General features: G+C 38.5%; 1 protein-coding gene across 1 annotated transcript in view; it reads left to right on the forward strand.

The window, feature by feature from the left end:
* Positions 1 to 18,141, forward strand: part of psme3 (proteasome activator subunit 3) — a 30,691-nt gene that overhangs the window by 2,374 nt on the left and 10,176 nt on the right. Inside the window, exons 2-5 of the mRNA XM_052038570.1 lie at positions 2,549 to 2,581; positions 4,225 to 4,287; positions 5,166 to 5,273; positions 11,618 to 11,666. Of these exons, the coding sequence (XP_051894530.1) occupies positions 2,549 to 2,581; positions 4,225 to 4,287; positions 5,166 to 5,273; positions 11,618 to 11,666 (253 nt within the window). The remainder of the gene's footprint in view (positions 1 to 2,548; positions 2,582 to 4,224; positions 4,288 to 5,165; positions 5,274 to 11,617; positions 11,667 to 18,141) is intronic.

Genomic DNA, 18,141 nt, shown 5'->3' on the forward strand with positions numbered 1-18,141 from the left:
ATAGTTAAAGAGGAAATTTTTGAATGCTCTAAGAATTGACAGTTATGGGGAACTGGCACAGAAGAGGAGTTGAAGCCTGGTCATTTTGATCATATTGAATGGCGGGACATGTTTGAGGTGCCTGCTTCTGTTTTCCTCTGATTTTTTTTTTAAGCTAATCTTAGTAAAGATGAGCACAAAACTATTGTCATAAAACCTGATCAGGTTCACTAATGTTCTTAGGGAGAGGAGATCTACCACCCTGCTTGAGCCTATATGTGACTTCAGACCCATATCAATGTCATCTGAAATGGATTCAGGATTTTTAGGGATAGGCAATAAATGCTGGCTTTGCCAGCAATGCCCAAATCACCAAATAAATATAAAACAAATAATATCCTTTCTAGTATCCTACAAAAATATGAATTTGCACAATGTTTGTTTGCATTCAGTTTTGTTTAGTATGATGCTGTTATTCACAAGTCTCTGGAAAATATAGTTATTAAATATATTTAAGATGAAAATTATCTAGGATGTAGAGACAAGTTTTTGCAGACCTATTTATGAGGAGCTTGGAGTTTCATTCTCTTTATTTCATAAGAAGGCAACTCCCAATACGATGTTGGTTGTTACCAAAGAAGCAAAGCAACGAATAATCGTGATCTTGTGAATTATTTGTGTTAGTGTTTCTAAAACAAAAGGCATAATAGAGGATTTGCAATGGGCTTGTTCTCAGACTGCAAAAGGAAGTGTGCAAAAGATATTCTGTGGTTTTCTTCTCCCAATATTCAAAGAATCAAACATTTGCAACACAGTTGCCATTCAGCCCATCAACAAAGAGCTATCCAAGCTAATTCCTGCACTTGGTTCATAGCCCCAGAAGTCACAATTCATGTGAACATCCAAATATTTTCAAGCAGTGAGGAAACAAACTGTCTTGATGAGGGCAGTGTGGTTGGTGTAGTCTAAATCAACTTCAGTAAGGCATTTAAAAAAGATCCCATGTAAGAAACTGGTGGATCCCAAAAAGTTAAAGCCCATGGGATCTAAAGCAAGTTGGCAAATTGGATCCAAAGTTGGCTTGGTATTAGGAGACAGAGGGTGATGGTAGAGGGTTCTTTTTATGATTGGAAGCCTGTTTCCAGTGGTGTGCTACAGAGATCAGTGCCGGACTCTTACAGTTTGATATCCAAATTGTTACTGTATATAACAATGTAGGAAGTATGATGAGTAAGTTTGTACTTGGCATAGAAATTGGTGGTGTTGATGGTAGGGAAGATACTCGTAGACTACAGTGTGATATTGTTTGGTTAATAAGATGGGCAGAGCAAAGGCAAATGGACTTGTATCCTGCTGCGTGCAAGGTAAGTGAGTAAGAAGTTTAAAGGGGATTGAGGAAGAAATTTTTCACTCGGTGGGTGGTTGGAATCTTGGACGTGCTGCCTGAGTGCGGTGGAGGCACATTTGAGATGTTCCAGACAAGCACTTGAATTGCCAAGACATGGGCTATGGACCAAGTGCTATGAAATGGAAGTAGTACTGTTAGGTACTCGATGGCCAGCACAGCCATGGTGGGCTAATGGGCCTGGCTCGTTGCTGCATGGCTCTATGTTCCCCAGCAACTACTGGCTAGAAAAAAATTCCTCATCTCCCAATGTCTCGCATTTTTAAAGCGCCATTCATGATTAACCCAAAGGAGAAACCAGACTGCAGGTGCTGGAATCTGAAGCAAAAAAACAAACAGCTGGAGGAACATCTGTGGAGCCAAGGGGATGGTCAACATTTCGGGTCAAAACCCTGCATCAGGACAGGACTTTGTATCATTTACCCAAAGAATTTTTAATCTTTTGTTGACTTGCTTGCTTTAATGTTCCTTTTAAAAAAAAAACTTCTTTTGTCAATACTTCGTTGTCACTGGCATCATTCTGTTGCTTTACAGTTAGCCTTTGTAATCAAACTGGATTGTATTATGTAAACTTACGCAAGTATTTAATATCCTGAAGTAATGTAACAACTGTTTGGTCAATTGATGCTTTTCCAATGGACTGTGATTCATAAAATGCTTCAGTTTTCTTTGGGAAGTCATTTAGGCTTGCTGTAGAACTAGCTCCATCTTGTGTTCTAAGTGTAGTGCCTTCCATGTTCTGATGTTGTGAGATTTATTATATTTTGTGGTATAGCAGTGACAGTTTTTAGTTTCTACATGTGCTTGTGTTTTCAGATCTTGTGTGGTTAATCCACTGGCAAAGTTTGAATCTCCAGCTCCCTCCTCACCGCCCCTCCCACAGCACTCCCTCCTCACCTCACCCCTCGACAGTGCGGAACTCCCTCTTCACCACCCCTCCTGCAGCACGGCGCTCCTGTGCTCCTTTCTGAAAGGTATTGTCACCCAAGTGAAGGGTAAAACTAATAAATTTTCCCGCCAGATCCAAAAAGAGTTGATGCCAGATTGACAGAAATTTGATAGAAATCTGATCAAAGGTCTCCTGTTTGAAAATATGGACAATACTGTGAAATGATTTACAGATTAGTTATTATAAAATATCTCTTTTTTTTGTTCCCTGTTTAGGTTGATGCTTTTAGGGAGCGAGTCACTGCTGAAGTAAGTAAGCAATTTGGTTTACATATCGGCATCTGTTTTGGAAGCACTAATCGCAGAACTGTTTGGTTATATTCTATTCCAGTACCATTTACTCCCAAGCAAGGTGATAACCAACTACCAGGTCTCCGCTTTAAGCTTCCAAGTAGGCATATGAAATTAGTTAAAGATGACATGCTCACTGATTTTTTTTTAAATGTGCATGAGCCAATTGATAGTTGCAATAAATGTGAGGGCAATTGTGAAGCAAGGAACTGCAGATGTTGGAAATCTGAAATAAAAGCATAGAGTGCTGGAAATGCTCAGCAGGTTAAGGAGTATATGTGGGGAGAGAAACAAGAGTTAATGCTTCACATCTCAGTCTTTCTTAGTTACAGATAATGAGAAGGTCCTTTTAGAGAAATACTAACTACATGCCAGACACCTCCCAGTGGAGAGAGGAAACTGAATGATTGTCCAGTGACTGTCAGCTACTGTCTTGTGAATTTTCAGGGAAAAAGTAGTGCAAGATTATGTTTAATTGAGTATAAGAGCTGAGATGTCATGTCGCAGTTGTGCAAAACATTGTGTACAGTTTTGGTTGCCACACTACAGAATGAATGTAGTAGGGATAGAGAGAGTGCAGAAGAGATTCATCAGGATGCTGCCTGGAATGGAGGGCTGTAGTTACAAGGAAAGATTGGATGGGCTGAATTTATTCTCACTTAAACATAGGAGGCTGAAGGGTGGCCCTATGGAGGTTTATAAAATTGAGGGGCATAGATAGGATAGATAGTTAGTATCGTTTTCCCAGGGCAGAGGAGTCCAGACTTAGAGGGCACAAGTTTAAGGTGAGATGGGAAGAATTTGAAGGAGATCTGAGGGTTAAGCTTTTCCACAGAGAGGGCAGTGAATATCTAGAATGAGGAGATGGTGCAGGCCGATACAATGTTTAAAAGATGTATGAACAGGTACTCTAATAGGAAAGGCATAGAGGGATACGGGTTTATTACAGGCAAATGGGATTAACGTAGATAGGCATCATGGTTGGCTACTATGGCCCGTTGCTATACCATGTGCTTCAAGGCCACTGCCCCAGTGCAGATGGTGTGTAGTCCAAAATTACTAGCTATCAAAAAGAAGGCTTTGTGGTGTTTCCCAAAATAAAAACTGGCTTGACAGTTCTTTCTTGCTGTCCTTGTAAGGAAGTGATCTTGTCTTCTCTCAGCATCTAGGTGCCAAAAAGTAATTTTAATTTTCCCCTTCATATTGTGGCCAAAGGTTATGATTATGTTGGGAGTATTTGATATTTGCAATGAAATCGATTTAATTATTTGTTTAACATTTCTGTACTATGAATTTTTAATTCGTATTTATAAAGTTGCTTGTCTCCTGCCTTAGGGTTTCACATATTCCATCTGTTGAACCACAACTACCATATTAAATACTAAACCATCTGAGTATGTTGGCCTGTTACAGTTATTGTAGCTGTAAGTGAATGAACTGAGCTCAATTTTTTAATGTAAATCCGATTTTTATTTAAAAGGCTATAGAATTGATTATGTCTATTGTGGGTTGGAGGTGCATTGATCATATAGTATTGTACTTATGGAAACAGTCAATTTCATGTTTTTTTTTCTTATTTACATTTTAAATGTGCACTTCAGGCAGAAGACTTGGTTGCAAGTTTCTTTCCAAAGAAGCTCTTGGAACTAGATTCTTTTCTCAAGGTATGATTCACAAATGTTTGTCGGGTGTGTGAGTCTTTGATTTTAAGACAACACTTAAAAAGGGATTTGGGCTACAGTATTGTAGATCTGAATCTAATCTATGTTCACTTTATGTGACTTATTCCTGGGATTAAGAAATTGGTTACTTTTTGCTTTGTGTGACAGTTGTTGTCCTTGTATGACAAATTTGGGTTTTAAACCCCTCCGATACAAGCTCCACTTCTGGTGCTTGTTGAAATGTAGGCTGAAGTTTTAGTGCTTTATTGTGAAAGTACTGCATTGTTAAAGGCAATCACTGTGAAATGAAATCAAGGCTCCATCTGCTCACTCTCTCTTGGTTTGAAAGATCCATAAACACAGTTCCACAGAAAAGTATGGGAATTGCTTTGAGGACATTGAAGAAAAGATTTATTTCAACCACTGCCACTTTAAAAAAAACATATTTCATTTTCACTTTGCTACTTGTAGGTCATTGCAGTGTGAATATTGGTCACTGTGTTTGCTGCATTACATTTGTGACTGCACTTTAAAGTACTTGGAATTGTGAATGTGCTGTAGAAATCCAATCTCCTTTATTTCCTGTTAGTTTTCAGTTGAAATTTTTGTTAATTTGTGAAGAGATTATCCATCTTCCCACCCCTCACTTTGTTTATTTGTGTGCTATAATTATGCAATAATTTCAATTGGGCAATGTAACTAATCCAGGAAAGTGTTAAATTTAACTATTTGAAGTCCTTAGTTTTTGCACACAGTGTTGTGTGGAGCCCTTGAATTTGATAAAATAAGATATCTTTATTAGTCACCTGTACATCAAGACACATCTTTTGAGTAGAGTGTTCAAGTATCATTTGACTAACTATGAGGTACATCCTTTCTAGGAACCCCTCTCGAATATTTCAGATTTGGCAACCATCCACTCAGATCTCAACTTGCCTGTGCCAGAACCTATAATGCTCACCAACAGCCACGATGGCTTGGACAGTACAGTGAGTACTTCAGTAAAAGAAAGCATGAGATATCTTCAGGTTGTGACTGCCAATGTGTAAATCGCAACTGATCTTGAAAGCTTGCAAAATTAATATGTAATATTTTAGTTGTATTTTGAAGGCAAAGCAATGCTGTATTAATTTTGTAGTTGAAAATTTATACGTCTTTTTAGAGTCTAACTGGTAACTAGTTATGTCTGGCGTAGCCGAGCTGGATATATACAAAAAGAATGTTTTATTTGCACCAGGATATAAATGTTGGCTGCCGAACAAAGTGAATAAGTATTTCTTGTTGTCTCCACTAATAGCACCAGTTTATATCAACATCTGCAGCTTTCCTGTAATTTCTGCCCACTATGTCTGTAAATCTTATAGAATTCCTTATGAACTACATGAGTTAAAGCTGGTACACTGATCCAGATCTACCATTTGGGATGTGAGCTGTACTTTTAAAAGTAATGTTGTAACTTAAAGATTCTTTTTGTATTGAACAACTTGGTTTCAAAGTAAAACCAACATCAGAGGTAATGTGCTTCATGGGTCTATATTTAATACGAGATAAGCAGGAACTTTGAAACCAAAGCACCTCAAGATGTATGACCCTTGTGCTGTGCTGCTTTTTGGAATCTCTCCTGAGCCATACTTTTCAACTATTATCATTATATGCAATGTTTTACTGATAAGAAAACTGTAACAGCCAAATTTTGAACGGAAATAAAAACCAAAAATACTCCACAGGTCAGGCTGTACCTGTGGGAAGCAGAACAGAGCTAACATTTTGGGTTGAAGTCTCTTCGTCAGAGCTGGGAAGGAGACTAAAAGGAGCTTGTTAAGCTGCAGGGAGGGTGGAAGAGGGGTTGTCTCTGGGGGGTAAAACCAGGATGACAAGGGAATAAGATATCTGGTCATTGAGCGAATGGGAGCAGTTAGAGAGTGAGAATGTTGACAAAGGAAGCAAGACAAAGGAACGTAAGAGTTGGAATATGTAAAGCAGGGGGACGAGCCTGGCAAATTGGGCTGGATGTGTCCTCTATTTCCAGGGGGGAAATAAAGGGGGTGGGGGGGTGAGACAGGAAGCAACAAACAAGTTGAGCCAATGTCACAGATGGATGACTGATACAAACAGAAATAAATTTACCCAAAGTTGTAGAATTCAATATTAAGTCCAGAAGGCTGCAACATTCCCAGATGGAAGATGAGGTGCTGTTCCTCAAACTTGCATTGGGCCTCATTGTAACAGTAAAGGAGGCCATAGACCGATAGGTCAGTGTGGGAATGGGATGAGGAATTAAAATGGCAAGCAGTGAGATGCTCGGTTGCCGCTGCAGACTGAACGCAGATGTTCCACAAAGTAATCACTCAATCTGTGTTTGGTTTCTCTGATGTAGAGGAGACCACACTGTGAACACGGAATGCAGTGCACTAGAGTTCAACTGATGCAGTCTTCAAAGAAGAGCTCGAATAAATATTTCTATTGCTTATTGTTCCTTTTGAAACACTTTAGAATGTTAAGAATGCTTTAACATAATTCTGGGTGAGGTGTAATGGAAACTAAAACTATTCATTGTTTCAACAAGCTTCAGAGCAGCTCTTTGGATTTGCCAGCCATCAGTGAAAAAAATATTTTATCCCCTCATTTGTGTTGGAACCAAGCACATTTCTATCAACATTGGGGTCTAGATTCAGTACCACATGGAAGCCAAGATATTCCACACAATTCTAGAGCAAAATTAAGAAAATGTACCAAACAAATTGCAGAAGTGGATTTGTATTTCCAAACAATTTGGGAATGTAAATTCTTCTAAGGACACAAAGTATCATAATATGGTAATCTGCCTCAAAGTGTGCTTTGCTGTTACTTGTGTTACTAACTATAAGAAATCGCATTTATACACTGTTCCTCACATTGGGAACCTTTCTCCTGCTGTCTGAATGGAAGAGCTTTTCTAAGTCAAGCAGGAAAGAAGAATAAGTAGAATAAAATTGAGATAACAGAATAACTGGAAACAAAAATCAATAGAAGGCTGTAACAAACGGGAGGTAATTGATTAGGCAGAGGGATATGTGAGGAGTAAGGGGGTGATACTGAAAGTGCATCTGTCCATAATGGATAGTAGAATGGGATGAGGGGCAAGTAGCAGTAGTGCATGGGATAAGATTATGGAGTCACTTGAAGATAGGAGCGAAGATACTGAAATTGATGTGAAGAAACATTTGGAGCCTAGCAACAACTGAACATTTACCATTCCAGTCATAAACTTGGCAATATTCACAAGCATTTTAGAAGTCTGACACAAGTTTCCATTTATCATTGCCAAAACTATTGGATTTACTAAAGCTGAGAGGTTTAATCTGACAGATGTGCCTTTGTGTTAATTTAATTATCCCTTTTATAGTCCAAACTGTGAAACAATTAGCTGGTGCTGGACATAAATTACACTTTGTTTAAACAATTTTAGTGTTACAGTTTAAGAACTGTTTAAAATAATTTTCAGTAACTGTTTACTTTTATATTGGCCTGAATAATAACTTGCAGCAGGCAATAAATTTGATTGAGCAAGAAATTACTTCAATAGGGAACTGTGACATAGGAGTGCATTTGGAATTGGCTGTTCAGTGAGTGAAATGAGTATTTTGCTTTTGAGTAAATCCTGGAATTATCCAGTGTATCCCAATGCAGACTACTGGATTTAGATAATGCCAGATGTGTGTTTTAATGTATAATATGGGAATCAAATTCTTAGCATATTAAAACCAATTCTTGGTGAAGATTGTAAATTAGTAAGGCAACACCTTCCTAAATTGCCACAGTTCATTTATCTTGGCTGTTAGAATAAATAATACTATTCAGAAACATTTAATCCTTAATCATACGACCATTTTAGGAGTTAGGAAGAACTAGGGGGGAGAACAAAATGATCTGAGATGTATGTTTAAGACTATCAGGAGCTTAAAATGGTAGTTGGGCTAGATAGGGATAAAATGTAGCAAGAGTTACTAAAACCGTTTTAAAGTTAGAAAAGAGTGAGCATTATTGGTGGGGCTGTATGTAGAATTTTGAAAGGTACTGGAGTGGAATTTTCTCTAACAAAGCTTAAACATTGTTGAAAAGACGGAATTAGGGATTGGTATAAAACTTCACGGGATTCTTCCTGGTAAATAAAAACGAGAAAAAAAGTAGCACAAGAATGCTGCCTGTCATATAAGAAAAAGTTGTTTCTGCTGTAATAAAGTCTCAGTTGAATCTTCCTTTTTAAGGCAAGCATTTTCATTTGAAGCATCTGCAAGCAGTCTTTAATGAAGATCTTTAGGAGTCTTTCCTTCAGACAGCAAACAGGCAAACCACAGGAGGAAGATGATATTGAGCTTGCTCCAAACAAGAAGCAATCAGTCAGACAAATGGAAGTTCAGGGATATTTCCTGTATGGTTGAATCTGAGTCAGATTTATTATTACTGACATGTGTCATGAAATTTGTTGTTTTGCAGCAGCAGTACAGTGCAAGACATAAAAATTGCTGTAAGTTACAAAAATAAGTCAATAGTGCAAAAGAGGAATAAACAGATAGTGTTCATGAACTGTTCAGAAATCTGATGGCGGAGGGGAGGAAGCTGTTCCTAAAATGTTGAGTGTGGGTCTTCAGGTTCCTGTACCACCTCCCTGATGGTAGTAACGTGAAGAAGGCATGTCCCAGATAGTGAAGGTGCTTAATGATGGATACCACCTCTTAAAGATATCCTTGATGGTGGGGAGGGTTGTGCCCATAATGGAGCTGGCTGAGTCTACAACCCTCTGCAACCTCTTACCATCCTGTAAATTAGAGCCTCCATACCAGGCAGTGATTCAACCAGTCAGAATGCTCCCCACCGTACATCTGTAGAAATTTGCAAGAGTTTCTACATATCAAATCTCCTCAAACTCTTGATGAAATAGACCCGCTGGTGTGCCCTCTTTGTGATTGCATCAATGTGTTGGTCCCAAGATGGATCCTCTGAGATGTTTACGCCCAGGAACTTGAAGTTGCTCACTCTTTCCACCGCTGACCCCTCAATGAGGACTGGGGACTGGTGTGTGTTCTCCCGACTTCCCCTACCTGACGTCCACAATCAGTTTTGTTAACCTTTAGGCTTGAATTGACTGAAGAGGTTTTGTTTTTAGTAATAAGTGCAGAAAATTTCCAGCACATGCAGTGGCATCCACAGAGAGAGAAACAGAAACTTGTTCAGAATCTTTTCAAAAATGTGATGTTGGGTAGGGCTTTAAGGGATGAAGTTCTGGGTGAAAGACTTGAAAGTGGGTGAACTAGTTACTGCTTGCTGAGACAATGCAAGTTTTTGGGATAATTTTTAACATTTGAAGAGGTCTAATTTCTTATATGGGTTAAGGGCAGAGCATGTGAACAGCAAGACATAGATGACAAATGAATTCATGGAAAGACTTTTTGGCAGGGGTGGGGCAAGCATTTAGTGATGGTGTCCTCCTTGACTTTGTATGATATGGTCTCCTTCAATCAGATAATGGATCTCTGCAGTGAGAGAGTCTGACATTGCCAGAGATGCTGTCTTTTAAATGAGATTTAACTGAAGCCCTGTTCAGTTTCCGTTGGTGGATATACTAGATAGTATGCCTCTATTCATAAAAAAGGAAGAGGGTTCTTTCATTATCCCGGTCAAGGGCAGGTCACACAATACAAAAATGGATGCCTGGTGTTTGCTCCCTGTGCAGCCATGCAGTGTGTGCACATGTGAAGTATTTGTTAGTCTTGCAACAGTAATTGCTCTTCAGAGAGTACTGCATTGGCTGAAATTGCACAAAAAATGGCCAACTGGCCCATTTTGTCTATCCTGTGTACATTTGAAGTTTATGCATTGCAATTGAAGCATCCTGTGCAAAAGATTTTGTGATACCGTTGATTCATGGAAAGTGTCATGTAAATATAAGTTTGATCATTATATTCAAAACTACAAGAGAAGACTAGAATGCAAGGACATTTGGAATGAGCTGAGAAAAGCCAAGAGCCAGATGGTAAGGTAAAATGGATTTGAGGATCTGTAAAAGACAATTACAATACATTAAAAAAGAACAATCTAGTTTTTATTTTCCAGTTTGCCTGTTGTTCATTTCATTATTTTGTTACCTCTATTTTGGCTAATCTATTCCCAAAAGCTGTTCATTGTTTTGTAACCTTTAAGGCTTGTCTGTGCCTGACTTTTTCCCTTGTCCTTTTGGCCATGAGCTTAAGGTCATCCAGAGAAAACCCATGTCCAAACTTGCTCCAGTTCCTGCTTTCCCACCACTTCTGTGACTCCTAATCCACATTGGTTCCCAGTTAACTAAGGCCTCTCTTCAAATTCTCAGTGTTGTTTTCGGATCCCTCCATGATTTGCCCTTCTCTCTAACCTAGAAATCTACTGAGTAGTCTTTGCCCCTCCACTTCTGGCCTCTTGCTCAACTGTAAATTTATATGCAATCCCACTGGCAACTGCCATGGCCTTAAGCTGTGGAATTTTTTTTTCTTCAAACTTTTGCCTATCTCACTTTTCAAAGGACTCCTTAAAACTTGCCTTTTGGACCAGACCATGTGGCCATCTGCCCCAATCTCTCCTTTTGTGGCTCAGTCTCAGATTTTGTTTGATTATGTTCTCATGAACCTTCTTGTGGTGGTTTTCTGAATTAAATGTGCTATTTAGGATATAATTATTAGAGGAAGCGCACTGAAGGTTCGCCAGAGTAGTTCCTGGTGTGGCAGGTCTGTTGCATAATGAGAAACAGTAGGAAAGGACTCTATTCTTCAGAGGTTAAAAGAATGACAAGTAATCTCATGGAAATGGACAAAACTGAGGCTTGACAGGGTAGTTATGGGGAAGATGTTTCCTTTGGTTGAGGATGTCTAGAGCCAGGATCTACGGTCTTAGAAAAAGATTTAGGCTGTTTAGGAGTGAAATGAGGAAAAATGTGTTCAAGGGTAGTAAATCTGTAGTCATTGATTGTATTCAAAAAAGATCAATAGATGTCTGGAAATTAGAGGAATCAAGGGATGTGGAGCATGGAAATGGTGTTGAGGTTCAAGATTAGTCATCATATTGAGTAAGCTTCAGAATCTGAATGGCCTGGTGCTGTTCCTATTTTTCATAATCTCATTTAAAGGAAAACTGTTATGTCTGCATGCTCTTTTTTTGTTTCATTATATTTTTTTAAATAATTCACCCATAACTTTTAGGTCACTAAAGCATTTGTTTCAAGTCCCATAGCTTTGTTAACTGTAATGTTCTTTAGCTTCACTTCCTACTTAATCCTTCCCGGATCTTGGAATTTGACTTAAAATATTTATTTAACTAATTTCAGTGCAACATTAAGAAGAGAAAACTGGAAGATGGTGAAACTAACTGCCCAGGTACTGGAGACTTGTATGTAAGATATAGGTGTTTTCTTTTGATTCATTTTGTGATGCTGTTCTTATAAATGGTTATATTTTTAAGAATCCAAATTTTCAGCTGTACTGAAATTAAAGAGTGATAATGCTGATTATAATAACAAGCAAAGATGGAGCCTAAAATTGTCTTTTTCCAGGGGTTCCTCAAGCTTCTGCAAAAGCAAAATCTACCGTGTTTCACGTTTTGATGAAAGTTCATTATTGACCTGACCTGTTAGCCCTCTCTCTTCAGCCTGACACTGATTTCTCCAGTACTTTGTTTTTCAGTCCTCAAACTTCTGCTTCATATCTCCCCCACCACACACATACAGTGTCTTTACTGCTTTCTGTGTTAAAGACTAGGTAGCTTGCATAAACTGCATTGAGGGAAGTTAAGGCAGAAATGTTTGTCCTTGCATTGCCCATGAATGCAACAGGCAAAAATACATTGGCCTGGGAATTCTATTTCATTACTCAATGGTTTTGTGCACAATGCAGTAGAATTTTTTTGTAAACCCAATCACCAATTGAGATTTGGTACTAGGTGCATCAATAGCATGTTTACATATTTTTGACCTTTGTTCTTTGGAAATGGACGCGGGATATGTGAACAGCATGTGTGTTGCCCACTAAAATGGGCCTTGGGGTTGGGGCCTCCTTCGGTGTTTGTGAAGGGGGCTGACAGTCCTGTCCCCCACCTTGCCCACCAAATCTGCCCAACTAACTTCCTCCATGAGTTCTGCTGTCCACAATAGGGGAAGTTTTTGTGTGTGGTTCAGTGGACAAGGTCAGTTCTGTTGCACATGATGCCTCAAGCAAGAGCAAGTATAGCTAAGTACATAATTTCTATTCCTACTAACCAGGAATAGAAAATGTTATATTTTTGGGAACAACATGTAGTGCAAGAGAGAAGACGCATGTTACAAAAAGGACTAGTGCTGACAATTTGGGGAGGAAAACTTCAGTCAGTTAATAGTTAAGAGATCAAAGATAAAGGGTGTTTATTTAATTATTCTAACTCCATGGGATGAAAACTGAATAAATCTACAAACAGATCAGAGAGAGGTGCAGAAACAGCAGAATTATTCTGGCATATTTTAATTCCATCCACTCTATTGATTGGGGCAGGATGGGGGTAAATCGGTTCATTATTATCACATATACAGTGAATAACTTTCTTGCATACCATCCATGCAGATCATTTTATCACATCAATACATCGAGGTAGTACAAGAGAAAATCAATAACTGAATGCAGAGTATAGTGTTACAGTAACAGAGAAAAGGACATTGTTAGTAATTAGTCTTAGAATTTAGGTTTAAGAGTAAAATAATTATAAGAGAAGTAACAAAGATATGCAGAGAACAGCTTGCAATGAGTCACCACATTCCGGCGCCATCTTGAAACATGAGAAAGAAAGTAATGGGGCCAATAAGATGATCAAATATTGACGGATTTCTCACTATAGTGTATCGGGGTGGCTGCAGGGTGAAACGGCAACTAAATGTGGGTGAGCTTCTTGGGAATGATGGCCATAAATGGATGTTGTGCTTTATAAAAAGTACCAAATTCTTAACATTCGCAATGTTAGTACAGGACCCTTACACAGCACCAGAAAATGTTACCATTTCTGACTCATTGTGTCTTTGATTTGCTGGATCAGGGCATCCTGGTGGATTGACAAGAATTTGGTGTGTTTTATTAACATCATGTGCATCATTTGTTTTCGTATCTTTAGCTCACCCACATTTAGTTCCCTTCTCGTCTTGTAGCCATCCTAACATGCTTTCTTGAGGATCCTGTCAATATTTGATCGTGTATTCTCATCCTATTTCTTTCTTTCACCTAATTATTCCTATCTTGTCCCAATCCAATGAGTGGATTATTAAAATCTCTCAGAATTTTGTTGTTCCTGCGTATCTCTCTGATCTGCTTGTAGATTTCTTCTGTTGTGCTCATATGAATTGAGATCATTTTAATAGTCCCTATTTATCTTTGAACTATTAACTGAGGGAACTTGGACTTGTTGGGCCAGAAGGGCCTGTTACCACGCTGTAAATAAAATTTTTAAAGAATTTAAAAAAAAAACTGAGGGGACTTCTTTTAATTAACAGCGTTGGGCTTTTTTGTAGCATACATCTCCTCCTCTTGCATAACATGTCTTTCCCAAGATTATTTTCTATTCCTGCTTAGTTTGCAGCCAAAATTGTTTGTGTTAAATCCATGTCATGCTGAGATATGTTTCTAATTTCTTGATTATCTGGGCATAATAATATATTTTGTACATATTTCCATGTCCTGACCTCAGTTACACCTATCATTTTATGTTGGAATTTTCCTGCATATTACTCACCGTACTTTTTCCTTTACTGAACAGTTTTTAAATTTTTAATTGTTAACCTAGTCTATTTCTACCCCTTTCGTTACTCCATTTCACGGTTAATTATAATTTCATCTGCCTGCCTCATCTCAGTTCAAATAGTACTTCAGTTTCCTATTCATCCATTTTCCTAGTTCTTCTTCTCAGATCCTATTTATCCTTCTGGATTAACTCCCATCTTTAGAACTGGTACTCGTGCCTCAAACTTATAATTCTTTTCCTGTTACTCATCTTCTTGATTTCCCTAAAGTAGCATTTTGTCTCAGATTGTCAGCCTTGAACTTCCATCCCACAAGATTCCTACTCTGCCTTGAGGAATAACCACACAGTAATGTGTGCGCACTACATGTGTGGAGTTCTTAATTACGCCTTTAGCACATGGTCAATGAAGACCGAACATTGGCCAGTTAAGTAGTATTCATTCTACTATTGGCAGTCTACTAGGCCGATTAAATCCTTGTTTGAAATCTTTTCCTTTTGTTGGAACACTTTGTAGCCTACAAGGACCACTCAATATTTAATATTAAACATTCCCCTCTCCCATGAGATTTCTTTCACCTCCTTGGTGTGGTGCATTCAATGATTGAGTGCAGCCTCCAGTACTGGCCACTGTGAATGATGGCAAGCTTTTCAAAAGTGTTCATGTTGTAATTGTTTTCCTTTAATGCCTCTGACCCTAATCACTGAATTACAGTCCAAAATTAAATGACTTGTGAGTGCTGATGCTATTTGTCTTTGCTGCTTAATATGTTTTTTTTAAATACAATACATGCCTTCCTGATGGTAAACTATTAACATACAAGAAAATTATATAGTTTTAAGGAATCAAACTATTAAAGCAGTGTCAACATTTTGAATGGTTTTATCTTTCACTAAAAAGTGTCATTGTGCTCAAAAGGGTGTCATTGTGTGAAGCCATGTTGTAAAATCAGTTAATAGTTCTGTGTTGTGAAGCAGCTGTTAATAAACATCTTGACATGTTTATTCAGCAATTGTAGATTTACTACTGTTTGGAAAGAGGGATTACTTATGTAGTTTTTCTGTAGAATCTTGGCCCAAGCTAGCATTTTTTTGGGGGGTCTGTAAGCAAGCCTTGTATATACTTTCATGTAGATGTACGGTAGCCTGGTAGTTAAATTACTGGACTAGCAGCCAGAGTTCCGGACAATTGATCCAGGCACATGTGTTCAAATCCCACAAAGGCAGCTGTGGAATTTAAATTCAAGTAAATAAATCTGGATTTTGTTTTTAAAAGCTAATCTCCATAATAGTAACTGTGAAATGACTGGTTTGTTGTTTTAAAAAAAAATCCATCTGGCTCTCTACTATACTTCAAGGAAGGCTAGTTTCAGTTACAATGACTGAAACCACCAGATTGTTGTAATAACTCGTCAGTTTCACTAACACCTTTCTGGGGACAAAATCTGTCCTTGTTCGTTCCAGCTTGTATGTGACCACAACCCACCAATGTGGTTGATTACCTCCTCGGTTCTGGGGCATTTGGGGATAAACAACAATGGCCAGCCATACCCAAATTCTTTAAAAGCAAATCATACAGCTGTACAATGGCAGAGAAAGAGGCCGTTCAGCCCATCATGTCCATGTCAGCTTTACTAGAACACCTTGCTACTTCCCCAGCCCAGCCCTTTCTCCATAGCCTTGCAAAAGTTTCTTCACTGTTTATTGTCCAATTTTCCCTTGAAGGCCACAATGGAGCCTGCCACCACATTTGCAAGCAGTGCATTCAAGGTTTCAGCCAGACATTGCCTTTTAAAAAAAATATACACTTTTCTCTGGCCTGCCTTAGTTCTCTTCCCCTTTTATTTTATGCTTGTGATCTCTGGTCCTTGACCCTTCTATCAAAGGGAACAGTAGCACACTTTCCAAACTGTCCAGAGCCCTCATAGTTTTATCTATTTCTGTCAAATATCCTCTCAGCCTTCTCTTCCCTTGAAAAACCCATCCCAGCTTCTCTAATCAGTCCTTATAACTGTTCTGTCATCCCAGGAAACATTGTCATAAATCTTTTCTGGCCCCTCTAATGCCCTTGCAATCTTCCTTTTAATGAAGCAACTAGAGTTAAAAACAATATTCCATCTGAGGCTGCAACATCATTTTATAAAGATTCAGCTTAATTTTCCAGCTTTTACACAGTGTCTCTATGAATAAAGCCCAAAATTGTGTGTGCTGTCCTCAACTTGCTCTGCCACTTTCAATAATTTGTGCGCACGTACCTCCAGTTCCCTCTGCTCCTGCCTCCCTTTTACAATGGTATTCTTTATTTAAAATTGTCCCTCCTCATTCTTCCTACCAAAATGTACCAACTCCAATTTCTCCATATTAAATTTTATCTGCCATCTTCCTTCCCAGTCCACCAGCCTGTCTGTATCCTGCAGCAATCCATCACTATCCTCCACACATTTCACAATACTGCCAAATCTATGTCATTAAAGTAGTTTAAACAAAAGACAATAGTTCCATCATCAATATCTGGGGAGTGTTACTATTCACCTTTCCACAGTCCAAAACAAACAACAGTTCAGCATGACTGTTTCTTTTACTTAGCCAAGTTCTTATCCATTGCTATCAATGTCTCGTTTATGCCATGAGCTTCAACTTTTCTGATAAGCCAATGGAAGTCCATGTCCATCACATTGTCTACATGTCCTCATTGGCCCTCCCTGTTACCTTATCACAAAAATGCCACCAAATTGAATAAACCATGCTGGCTTGTCTTAGTTAATCCATGTAGTTGCTGGACCAGTGCCTCTGATTTCTTCCCATCCTTCCCTTAAAATCCTAAGATTAGGATCCTGGTGACTTATCTACTTTAAAGTTTGGCCAACTTTTCTAATATCTCAATTATTAACTGAGCTAGTATTTCAACTATCTTCCCTAATATTATTTTGGAAATATCTGATCATGAAGGCAGATGCAAAGTGTCCATTTAGTGACTTAATAGTGCCTCAGTATCCATGAGCAAGTTCCCATTTTGTTCATTTCTCCATGAACTACCTTTTTTTTTAACTATCTATATGCCTTTAGATGACTTTTGTATTCTGCTTTACATTGGCATATTCTTTGTTTTTCCTATTTTCACTTTTCTGGTTCTTGTTGAAAGTTACAACCCAACACTTGTCCTGAGCAGCTTTTATTTGCTTTAATATTCTCTCTATCTCTTCTGTCAGCCAGGGAGTTCTGTTCATCAACAGCAACTGAATCATCTCTTCCTTAAAGGCAGTGAGTTGTTCTGTTACAGTTTTGCCTTCCAGCTTTTATTTCCAATTTACTTGGATGAGATCCACTCTCTTCCATTGAAATCGGGCATTCTCCAATACATAAATATGTTTTAAAACACAGCATTCAATAATTTCTTTGCTATATTCCTCCCATCCTTGGCTTCACTTAGCTGAGTTGTAATTTGCAAACTAGACTTTACAATTGTGTAAAATTGATAACTCCCTCAGGGTTTGCTCCAGGAGATAATGAAGGTGAGATTGATAGTACTATAAAGTTGTGAAATAAATCCTAAATACTAAGTTGAAAGACTTGAGACATTGTTCTTTTAAGTTCTGTCCAGTTCCATTGCAGATTGTTTTGGGTACAATTGAGATGAGAATGCTTTATCTATGTAGAGTCCATATTACCTACCATGTGAACAATGCTGCCCATTGTCTGTAATAAGGTTTGACTTTATGGCCATGTTATCTAGTTAGGATTGGATGATGGTGGCCAGTTACATATAACAATGGCGGTTAGACGTTCTCCATGACTTGAGAATTAAAGTGATTCACACTTACAGAATATTGAGCATAAACAGTACAGCACAGGAACAGGCCCTTCGGCCCATGAGGTCTGTGCTAAACACTTACATCTCAATTCCTGCAGACTTGTATAAGTATTAGTTCAAAAAGTTGCAGCCCACCAAACTTCAGATGTAAGAAAGAATGTACAGGTCCTCCCCAGGTTATGGCACAGTTCCGTTGCTATGAACTGTTTGTAACCCGGAGAGTTCACAAGTCGGAAATGTGGCCGTGTACAGAGTTCCCAAGCAGCAGAAGATGCCAGCAGCAGCCA

Source organism: Pristis pectinata, chromosome 25, assembly GCF_009764475.1.
Source record: "Pristis pectinata isolate sPriPec2 chromosome 25, sPriPec2.1.pri, whole genome shotgun sequence".
Taxonomy (NCBI): domain Eukaryota; kingdom Metazoa; phylum Chordata; class Chondrichthyes; order Rhinopristiformes; family Pristidae; genus Pristis; species Pristis pectinata.